Consider the following 11,927-nt stretch of genomic DNA (forward strand, 5'->3'; position numbering starts at 1 on the left):
ACACACACACACACACACACACACACACACACACACACACACACACACACACACACACACACACACATACATTCTTTTTTTTATACATTATATATAATTTTGATTTCTTCGAAATTAATTAGTGCTTTTTAGTTAACATATTATAATTTAAGTGAATTCCACAGACCCAACAATTAAGTAATTGTGTATTTTGACGTCAGCTCTGGAGAGTTAATATTACTTAAATATTTTCTGATATTCTTAAGTATAATTCTCTGTTTTTATATTTATCAATGATGTTATTCGTTATCATTTTAGAAGAAATCTTGTCGCTTGTAAATAGAACAAAATAGATCTTTTTAACTTCTTCCTTCAGGGAGAAAATTAAATTAATTGATTAATGTTTTTTTTATTCTAACTTTATCATATATTATAAAATAAATGTTCCAGGTGACCTTCGAGACACCGGTATGACGCTCGCCCGACGGGGAAGGGCCTGCCAGCGTGCCTCTACTTTCACTGTCGCCGCAACGCTCCGCCTAGCCCCGTCGTGGTCTTGTCGTCATCCTAAAGCACACCGCAAAACTCACCCTTTGAACTTCCGGTGGACACGATACCGATGAATGGCCTATTTCCTCGGAAGAGAGAACGCAACGGTCTTGGTACCGCATGGATTATGCTTCGGTACCACGAGGATCCTTGGTACCACAAAATCGCAAGAGCGCTGGTGGAAGAAGTCGTTGGGCGTAGTTTTGACGTGTGCAATTGATTTTCATATCTTGCAAGTGCCACGCCTTACAGAGACACGCACGCACGTGTGAAATCGAAACCGCGATGGCGGCCGTTAAAAATAAAAAAATATTCCGATATCCTTCGATCACATTTGAGGTACCCATCAAAGTTTCGAGATGAATCGAAATTCGATCGTGTGGTGGAGATGAATGTGAATCGTTCATTGACGTGAAAAGTAAGAATAAAGGAGAGAGAAATCGTAAACAAAAGATTAAATATAGATTATATTATATTATAATGAGCATCGCCTCTGTGTACACTTTTACATCGACTGTGATTACAACGGATATAATTATTAAGTCTTTCAGAGAAACGCTGATTATATACACATACAGGACAACACGTGCGTAAATAGCTGCCGTGGTAACCATACACGCATATCTCGCATTTGCGCGAGTTAGGATATCCTTCCCGCATAATGATTTCGGTATATATACATTTGCATTAAAAAAATCCTAATTCTACAGATTTTTTTTTCATCCTATTCTCTTATCAATGATTCCAAGCAATCGCCAGTTATTCATTTACATACAAATAATAATCAGTAAATCACTTAATCTATGAATCATTAAACAATATTTTACATCAATATAAAAATACATCAATATAAAAATAATATTTGATTACTATCTATTATTAATGAAGGACATCCAAACAGCGTAAACAAGTCGGGATTGTTGTATAAAATTAGTACATAAAATGCGCATTCACGATAAATATAATATTTCGAGAAAACATGCAGCAATTTGTGAACAGAAAATTGCATTTGCACATTCCTTAATCAATTGTAAAATGCATAAAATAAATAAACAGAAAAAAATAAAGATGAAATGAAAAAACTAGCCGAATGATCCGGGTGTAATAAAAACAGATAAGTGCTTTGTTAAAAAAAAAAGAAACCTGCAATAAAGTGCTTCGAAAATCGTAGTTAATGGCGAGATGCAAATTATAAAAAGCAAAGTTTAATTATTCGCGCAGATTAAACGAAAGAAAAGCTAATATGCGTCGTGTGTGACACGTAGAAGAAAAAAAACATGTGTGTTTATATGTTTCTATGTTTATATAATCACCGCGTGTGAGAGTGAAGCCGTAGAAGATCAATAAAGACGCACAAACGATTAAACAAAAAAACGTGAAGGGAATAAAATTAATAAAAACGGCTGTGTAGAGTCAAGTGTAAATGTTAAACACAAAAATGGTTGTAGAATATTGTAACGTTACGAAGGATTGTATAAAGTTGTAAGAGGCGCACACGTCGGAAAAGATCATCAAATGTTTAAAGTAAAATTTATTTTTATCAAATTAGATTATTGTAGTATTCTGTTATTATGTAATTGTTTTCGCGAAAATTGAATTTATATGTATATACAATATATATGTAACATATATAAAAACTTTATACATTTGTAATAATCAAAATTTGAAGAAGACTGAGTTACTATAACTTTATTAATTCTTATGATATTTGCCGTAATGTTTAAAATTTTATTAATATTAGATTTGTTGAATTATTTTTAGAATTAAATTTTAGAACTAAATTGCACATAGAGAAAATTTTTGTCTTTGCAAGACTGATCTATTTTCCGACGTAGACAAGAGCCTAAAGTACGAAAGAATCTGTTTGAGTGATCTTTGTTGACGTCGAAAAAATAAATGAAATCGCGAAAGATGGACTGCAGCAGCGACACATCAACATCACGACGACATTGTATGTAATTATTATTTGTGATTACAATATGTTCGTTGACTATTATGTTAGAAATAAAAATTACGTTGAAAAACGTGTAGTATAATTAAGTATAATACCAAATCATCCTGCTTCTAATTTCCATTTTCTTCGTTATCCTTGCCATTATTACATGATGATGGGATAATTTCAGTATTGTAATTTTTTAATCCTAAATTGTAATTAATAAGATAAATATTTAATCGCAAGAAATAATGTCTTATACTAAATAGAAATTATAAAAATAGGATACAATCCTAATAAATAAAACATAATTTTTTAAATATTTCTAGGTCAATATAGACTATATGCATGTTGGCATATATTTATAAATAAATGCAATCTCGAACGCGAACATGTAAAATATGTCAAACATAACAAGCAAATATAAAACATAAATATCAAAATATAGAAACTCAACTCTATAAATTTTTTATATTGTTAGTTTTAGAATTTATTAATCAAAATTTAATTATTATATATCTTATAACACAAAAATCATCAATCATCATTGACTTTAACTTGAATTTCTTAGTTATTTTAACTTGTACACTTTTACCTCATCATCATCATCGTCATAATCGTTATTTTGCGGAGGATCTATGACATGCTTTCGCTGATAGAAATATTTCTTTTTTTCGCTTTTATGCGGAAGTTGTATGACTATAACAAAAGATTTATCTTGGTCAGATGTATCTACCGCATCCTCATGATACGGTGCATATCTGCATGTAAAAATAATTAAAAAATATATATATTAAATATGCATAATATTAATAATATAATACAAGCAATATATATATATATATATATATATATATATATATATATATATATAATGTAAGCAACAAAAATGGAATCATAACGTTTAATGGAAGAAATAAATTTTTGAGATATTTAATATAGATAAAATTTTTAAAGATTTTCAATTTTTTTACCTGTGATAATCTGGTTCATAACGATGATACTTGTTCGCTAATATTCTTTTGGGATGATAATGTTTTCGATGTTTTGGAAACGAATGCCATCGTGGACGCCATGGAGGAGGATTATAATATGAATATGGCTTAATTTTGTAGGTTTCATTAAATTCCACTAATTCCAGAATTAAGCCAAAGAACACGATAACCGTAGGTAACTAAAAGTTATTATCAACTCATTATAATTAATATTAACATTAATTTTTGTGAAAGAAAATGTTTAATTTTTAAATATTAATTAACTCACCTTCATTTTCATAAAATTTAATTTTTTATAATTGTACTTTCAAGATATCCAATTTACTTTAATTAAATTATTGATTAAATAAATACATTGTTAGAGTGGCATTTTCTAGATACACCTTTTCCATTTTAATGGTAATATTCTTTTCCACAAATTAGTAAAGAAATATTTATTTATCACTATTTGTTAATTCATCACTTTATCTAAAATAATGATTTTAACTTTTACTTTAAACATTTCAATAGCTTTATAATGAACAATTGTGTATTGCATATATAAAACGTAAATTAACAAATATTAAGTCTTCAATTGTAGATTTTTATATATATATATATATATATATATATATACATATATATCTACTTTATTTTAGAAACAGGACACATTATCTCGCTAAGATTTTTGATGAAGAGAAACGCTCGTGTAGCCGGATAAAACCTTCATGGATCGAAATGAAACTATGAACTTGAAAGTCTTCGAGCAGACTTTCTTTTATATCTTCCCTTCCATCTCTCTCGAACCGCCTAAAGCAACATATGTATAATGACTCATAAATGTCATCGTAATGCTACAACTGAAGTTATTACAATTTATTCTTCAATGAAGAAAAGTTTCACTAAAGGAAATGTACACAAATAAACAGACAAAATAAGAAATTATTTGGCAAAAGATTGTATGTATTTAATAATATGTATCTAATAAAAAGTTGTACAATAATTCAAGAAATAAGGAATGTATTCAGTAAGAATCATATGCAAATTTCATTCGTGATTCACATTGTGCAAAGTAAATACTTTCTTTGTGACCTAAATTTATGAAAAATATTAATATAATATTTCTTATAATCTTGTAAACATACACATTTATACACTTGAGGTATGCAAGAATATTAGCAGCAATTAAGTAGCAGCTTTTTCAAATAATTCCAAATGCGACATTAAATATCGACATTTAATAACATAAACTTGATTATTGTATAAAAAAATAACTTTAAAAAAAGTTTCACAAATTTATGTTTTGATCAATATAAATTAATGTTAAATTTTGTTTATTAATAGCTATCATATAATAACATTCATTTTAAATAAACATGTAGTATTAAATTTTATAAAAGCGATAATACAGAAAAGATGTTTGTTAAAAAATTGCTATAGCAATTGATGAGCCGTAGATCCAACGCGGCGTAGTGAAAAGTGACGGAGGCATCATATAAGGTACTTTCAAGATACTTTCAACAAGGAACGTATGCTAATGCATTTGCTTTCAAAGATTTCTTTAGGAAGTACTCATTCTTTTGAATGATGTTGCTGTTATATTGTTTATTTCATCAATCTAGTCATAGTCGAGAGCTCTTAGAACTTTCTCTTTTTAATTAATAAAGGAAACGATAATCATATATATAATTACTTAAAATAAATTTAAAAACATGTTAATATATTTTACAGATTTTTATTCAACCCCTGGAAGATTTTTGGACGTAACTGTAACATTACGAAATGTATTGTTACAATTGCATTTATAATTGCATTAACATAAATTCGCGCGCGACCAGTAGAAGTACAACGAATATATTTTATTATTACATATTATTGTTTCCTACTATGTTGCACTGAATAATAATTACGGTTTTCATCACAGCTTATAATGAATTGTAACAAGATTGCTTATTGAAGTAATAATTATCTATAATTAATTTGAAGTAATAATTATCTATAATTAATCGCTTAAATGAATACATTATTTTAAGAAGATATGTTTTCGTATAAAAGCGCATTGCGTATAAATGTGTAAATAAGTACAATTAAATAAGTTAAAGCTAACAATGCCTTTTAAGTATACACGTAGAGTTAATTTCTTATTATATATTTTCTCTATAACTTCACGATTAAGTCTAAAGTATACTCATATACTTTGCGCTTCGAAGAATATATGAACATTAAACTTGTATTCGCATACATATACTTTTATCTTCTTAGCACTTATGGTAATATAAATGTTACTGTATCACTTAGCACTTATGGTAATATAAATGTTACTGTACTGTTAAAATATCCAGCTTAAATGATAAAAAACGATTTTTAAAAAGTGTAAAAATGCATAAAAAGTCATTCTACATAATTTTTTTCAGTAATTATGTATGTAAGTATGTTAGTAGTAACTGTGCATGTAGTAAATTGTTGATTTATAAAATTTTAATTACAAATTTAATTAATAATTTTAATTACAAATTGGAAGATTAAAGTAATTAAAGTAATTAAAAAATGTGAGATATAAAAATGGAAATAATATAACAAAAAATCTCAGGAAATATGACTTAGGAAAAAATAATTTGAATCCATTTTTAACCATCTAATAATCGCTATGATGATTAACAGTTGACCATTATCATTAATAATACTACTGTACGTTTTATTTTATGATAGCACTTGAATACTTTCTATAAGCAATAATTGCATCGTCACTTTGTGTGCGCCGATCGAACTTTTTAGAAGAGTAAATTAGATTTTTAAATCAATTACATAACTATTCAAAATTTATCGTTTGTCGACACATGCACATTTTCTATTTGTCATGTATACTTTTAGAAAATATTTTGGTTATAGTAAAAAATATCTCAGCGCTTTCTTCATTAATCCAAGCTAATTATAATCCAAGTTAATTATCAGTTGAACACTATAAATAACTAAACCATAATTGAATTATATATGCTGATTAAACAAGCTAATTAAACAATGTTTAGACAATGAATTCCGATTTAGCGAACACAATGTTCTAATATTGCACTAAGACTAATTGCATCATGATTGTACACTACACATTTGTCTCTTGGAGCTCGGTACAGTCAGTGGGCTTGATCTCCAACCACCAATCATTAGGATAATGATACTTCTGTAATTCTATGCCTTCTCGTGGCACGGGCATCAATCGGCCGCCGAATTGTTTCGCCGGTAGAGGAGGTATCACTAATTGTGGTGGAAAACACTGTAGACTCGGCGAGAACTCGCAGTCTGGAGGCAGGACCCTTCTGGTCCAGCCGACTCTTCTCACCATCTGCGTCTGTAAGTGTTAACATCATTGAATTTTTTGAGGTGTTGGTGACATCTCTACATTTTTTCCTTCTTTTTGGATCAGTTTTAAAATTTTCCATCTTAAAGTAGAATATTTTTTAAAATGATTGTGATATTCTCAGTATGTTTTGTTTTAAATCTAGGAAATTTAAGATGGATTTGATAAGATTGAATTGATTACCTTGTCGACGAATTCGACAATTCGGATCGTATACATACAAATAAGGGATAATAAAACGATTACGTTCGCCGATTTATGGACAAATCGACGCTAAAGGAGTTGTCTTCACTTGTTCTACGTGATGTGTTTTTCCACGGAAAATCCACGGAAATCGTATATTTCTAGAGTTTCCTTCAATGCTCCACAAAAGCATAAGGGCACACAAAGCGTCGAATTTGCATTTGTGCTAGATACATAAAACGAAATCTTACAAATAAACTATTCTTGATGTAAAAGCAAGGAAGAGCTGAAGTTGTAAACTATTTACAGTGACAATAAATCGGACATAAATACGAAGCATCTAAAGGAAATACTAACAAAACGAGTAGTTTTATCTGTTTGATTTTGTCTTATGTAAAAACGTATTCTGTAAAAATTGTTATTATTTAAATTTTACAGATATAATTAAAAAATGTTTAATATAAAGTCCACTTTAAATAAAAAATTTTGTTTAAAAAACTTAATTACCACTGCGTCTTCCTCGAAAACAACCACTTCCACTTTAGGTGCATCTTCGCCGACTTCGTGTTCCTGTATCCTGTAAATTCCCGCTGCATGAAGGTAAGTTGCACTCAAACCGACTTCTCGGAAGGCTTTTGTGATTAAGACATCGTCGCGAAGCGTGTCGATCAAACATAGTTCCACTTTACGTGCCCACGGCAGTGCGCGGCCTATTCGAACTTGGCCCCAAAGGCCGCCCAGACAGAGAAAGTGGACGATGCCCAACTTAGAGAGGACCAAATGAGCCCTGAAGAAATTATGGAAATTATGTTTTGATAATAAATTATTTTACATAAACTATTACAGGTATTTTACGCGTTAAAAATTAAAGAGAGATATCTTCTAAAAGTCTAATTAAATTTAACTTAAAATTCTAATTAAAAAGTATTTTAAAGCATTTTCAATTATATCAGTTACATGTATTTTATTTTAAAAAATCTAGACTTAAAAAAATTTTAATGAAAATAGAACTTAATGATTGAGAAGAAGAGATAAAGAAATTAAATATAATTATAAACTATCATAAATAAATATCACATAATTTAAATACTGACCTATAAGCGAGATCATGTAATTTCTCAGTAAATTCTTCGGGCACGCTACATGGCTGCTGCGGAATTTCTTGCCGACTGAGACTATACCAGAACAGCACAACCATCAGGAAGAATGCCGCCAGAGCTCGCATAGGAGTGATGCGAAAGCGTCTCCGTGAACAGAGACTCATGTTGATGTTCTGGGAATCAGGGAATTCGATCGAAAATCTTTTTTCTGAACATTATACGAATTAATTATACAACTGCAATGTATTCTTTTATTTCAAATTTCGAGATATTTTACTTATCGAAGAAAATGGTAAGAAACCATTTCAACCATTAGTTCTTTTGGATATATAGATCTGCAAATTATTGAATTCTGCCTTTTCCTTTCATTCTGAATTTTTTTTTTTAAACAAGTCATTGCATTCTAAATTTTTTTTATACATCTTTGACATCCTTATTTTAATTTAAACAATAAATTTTTTATTTTAAAAATCAATAATATCTGTTAATTTTATTTGTTCAATTTTTAAGTTCTTTCTGATAGTTTTTATTTTCAGTTTTGTTTAGAACTTCATTTTTTTAAATGAAGTTCTCAAGTTTAATTTTATGTTTTTTATTCTTAAAAGTTAGCATAATAAAAAGTCTACTAAAAATAAAGTCCACATTCTATATCATTTTACTGTTTAATTGTAATGATTTGAATATTCATTAATCAATTTTGTGTATCATGTTTAATGTGATTTCTAAAAAGATTTTTAGGAAAAACTCACGTTCCCTAAGGAGCATGCATGATATTAACAACACTTGTCTCTCGGATGACACTCGTCTCATGCACTCTGAACACAAGGAAGGAAAAACCAACGACTCGAAATTACGTACTCGCGATGTACGACGTAGTCATGACCCACGTGTGATTAGACTTTCTTGAATTTTTCCTTTGCTTTTTTCTCACCCCCCACGACGAAAACCACTTTCTCATAAAGACTCCGACACTCAACCCTTGACGAGTTCGACATGGCAACGTTGCGAAATATTGATTTTTCTGCTCTACCGACTGTTTTCTCAGACAAATTATCAAAACAAATATGATGAAAACTAAGAAATAAGAAATAGATTATTTTATTAATAATATTACAATTTTTATTTTTATTTATAATTATATAATTATAAAAAAATATATATAAAATCTGTTTTTAAATTTGTTTTACAAATTTGTTCTTAAGATTAAAAAGCAACTATTTATAAAAATCTTGCAGTATTAATTTATTGTAGTCTTATCAATAGTTTCGTAAAGAACGTTTTTTAGAAAGATATAAGATTACAGATGTGATTTCATAGATACTTTCAAAAGATAAAAGATAAAAAATTTTAACTTGATTATTATTATATGTATAATTGATAAAAACTGATACACAATTTTGGGAAAAAAATTTAATATTTGTCAATATTATTGACAAAAAATAATGTAAGAGCATCATTTACAGATCTCTGTATTATTAACGGATATCTCGTAGATGATCCCTTCAAAATAAATACATTGTATTGATAAAATGTTAGTATAATTTTAAAAATATTAACTTCTTTATAATTTAATAAACTTTAATTTTTTATTATAATGAAAAATTTATAAGAATCTATTATTTACAAATAAAAGAATTAAATTATGATATTAATTCTGTCTTATCGATTTGTGGTATATGAGTTATTCTAGTTCTAATATGATCGATTGTTAATAGCAGTGGAATATTTTGGATATTTCTAAAAAAATATTTAAAAAGTAGAAGAATGCATATTAACAATTTTTATAAACACAAATATATTTAATGTAGAAATAAATTTTTAATTCTATTTTCTTTATTAAATTAATTTTTTTTCTTCTCTTATTAAATTAAAGATAAAAATTATAAATAAATAAAGTTATTAACAAATAAAGATGCATGATACGCAATAAATTAATATAATAAATAAATATTGATAGCAATATTAAATTAATAAAATAATTACAATTAACAGCTTCATCAACTTATTATATCAATAACAGAAAGATTTTACAAAAATTTTATTTACTACTTTATGAAATATTATTATTTTATTAAATATTTTATTAATTTTTAATTAAACTTCTACATAAGATTTATGTTAAATAATATAATATTAATACATTATCATTTCTTATAATATTGTAAGGGGAAGTTTTTGCAAAGAGATAGAATTATCTAAATTTAAACAGATCTTAAATTATTTCTTTCTTCAAGTCAATTTATAATAACGTAATAACGGGATAAAATTATCCTTTAGCACAAGAAATATCCTGTTTGGGCTCAATTCGGGACCAAAAGAGACGTGTAGATTATGAAAAGTGCGGGAGACAAACGAGCGACGGAAGCGAAACGTGAAATTAACGAGCAAAAATAAACGTTTCCTCGATAATCTCAGTCGCTCGCAGAATTCTCGACCAGCGTACGCGCTTCTCCGTTCTTCGCTCTATTTACTTTTTCTCAGAGCCGAATGAGTTATCGCGTCGGAACCCCCTCGGGTTATCCTAATGAGCAGAAACGCCAATAAGCCAGTACGTCTCGACGGGGATGGTGTGTTTCTTATGTCTTATTTTTAAACGGGGTGCCTGTTGACGAATTTGCGGACGCGCCGTCCGTCTGTGCCGTAAATGAAACATCGGAAGTATCTTCATCAGCCTTTCTAGAAATGTTTAAATATAATAAATTGTTGACATTTTTACTCGCCCGATGTCAACAATGATTAGATGCTTTCTTTAAACATGACAATATAGTACAGAAATGTTTAATGTTATAATATAAAAACAAATAAGAAAGATATGTAAAAGATATATAAAACAATCGGCATAATTTCGTAAAAGATAACGGCGTTTATTACATTAATCTTTACAAAAAAAATTATATGAAAAGATATGTAGAAATTTTTAAAGTATACTCTAATTTTGCAATAAGTATTTTATTTAAAAATAAGGAATAAAAAATGTAAATCATGATTTAACAAATATGAGGTAAATATATCTTAAGATATTCTATACTTTTCATATTTACGGATTTCTTTATTTCAATCTTTGAATATTTAAGAATGTTATCGCGATATATATCGCGAGTAATCGCGTCAAGGCAAGCATTAATCTCTCGCTAGCGCGGGGTCGGCAGGTCGCGAGCCCTCTTCGGAATAAAAGAGCTCGGGCGAGGCACTAGAAAGGGGAGAGGACAAGGATGAAGGAGAGGAGGCAGCAAGAAAAATTGCGCTCGATGTCGTGGAAACGGGCGAAGCCGTAAAACAAACGGTCGGACGTCGCGCCTCTTTCTCCGCGTCTAATTCTGTCTTGTCGTCTCTTCGCCGTGTATTTTCGTAGCGCGTGTCACCTAAGTGCCTTATCTGCGCGTTTTTCGAATCTCGCTAGATCTTGAGATCTATCCTCGAGTCACGTGCCACACACCTGAACTTGTACATTTATTCATTTTATTCCTAACGAGATACATGTTGTGCAATAATAAGCTATATTGAATATAAAGATAATTTTCAGACTAATCGGATCAAAATTTTTTAAATATAAGAAAATTGATGAATTAAAAGATTGATAAAATATAAGTAAATTGAATAAAAATTCTTAAAGTATAAGATAAAATTGCATAAAAATAATAATATGTCAACGTTTTTCTCAGCTATTGATATACATATATCTTGAAATTTATTTAGGCTCGATTGCATCAAAGTTACGGTGACTTTAAGCGAGGCTTAAAATTCTCTCTCTCTCTCTTCTCNTNNTNNTNTNNTCATCATCGATNATNATATATNTAGTCTATATATATATCTACTATACTTACGTACTAGTACTACTACTACGTACTACTACTACT

The 11,927-nt window shown here is 28.9% G+C and overlaps 3 protein-coding genes across 3 annotated transcripts in view; 1 reads left to right on the forward strand and 2 right to left on the reverse strand.

Annotated features, from left to right (window-relative positions):
- Positions 1–453, forward strand: part of LOC105620948 (blood vessel epicardial substance-like) — a 4,904-nt gene extending 4,451 nt beyond the window's left edge. The window contains exon 5 of the mRNA XM_012202424.1: positions 430–453. Coding sequence (XP_012057814.1) covers positions 430–453 — 24 coding nt within the window. The remainder of the gene's footprint in view (positions 1–429) is intronic.
- A 2,579-nt stretch (positions 454–3,032) lies between these two features.
- On the reverse strand, positions 3,033–3,736 carry LOC105621015. The gene is made up of 3 exons (XM_012202491.1): positions 3,725–3,736; positions 3,436–3,635; positions 3,033–3,222 (listed from the first exon to the last, which is right to left on the reverse strand). The coding sequence occupies exons 1-3, from the start codon at positions 3,734–3,736 to the stop codon at positions 3,033–3,035; spliced, it is 402 nt and encodes a 133-aa protein (XP_012057881.1).
- A 2,796-nt stretch (positions 3,737–6,532) lies between these two features.
- Positions 6,533–8,234, reverse strand: LOC105620949. Its single transcript, XM_012202425.1, has 3 exons — positions 8,065–8,234; positions 7,478–7,757; positions 6,533–6,778 (listed from the first exon to the last, which is right to left on the reverse strand). Exons 1-3 carry the CDS (start codon positions 8,232–8,234, stop codon positions 6,533–6,535), a joined length of 696 nt encoding a protein of 231 aa, XP_012057815.1.
- Positions 8,235–11,927: the final 3,693 nt, after the last annotated feature.

Source organism: Atta cephalotes (genome assembly GCF_000143395.1).
Source record: "Atta cephalotes unplaced genomic scaffold scaffold00031, whole genome shotgun sequence".
Taxonomy (NCBI): domain Eukaryota; kingdom Metazoa; phylum Arthropoda; class Insecta; order Hymenoptera; family Formicidae; genus Atta; species Atta cephalotes.

What these genes read in the sequence shown, in the direction of transcription:
- LOC105621015 (XM_012202491.1), bottom strand. An exon ending in TATGAACCAGATTATCACAG is followed by an intron (nt 3,223 to 3,435) that starts GTAAAAAAATTG and finishes TTTTACATGCAG; the next exon opens with ATATGCACCGTATCATGAGG.
- LOC105620949 (XM_012202425.1), bottom strand. Translation starts at nt 8,234, where the DNA reads ATGAGTCTCTGTTCACGGAGACGCTTTCGCATCACTCCTATGCGAGCT. An exon ending in TTACATGATCTCGCTTATAG is followed by an intron (nt 7,758 to 8,064) that starts GTCAGTATTTAA and finishes TAATTTCTTCAG; the next exon opens with GGCTCATTTGGTCCTCTCTA. An exon ending in TTTTCGAGGAAGACGCAGTG is followed by an intron (nt 6,779 to 7,477) that starts GTAATTAAGTTT and finishes TAACACTTACAG; the next exon opens with ACGCAGATGGTGAGAAGAGT.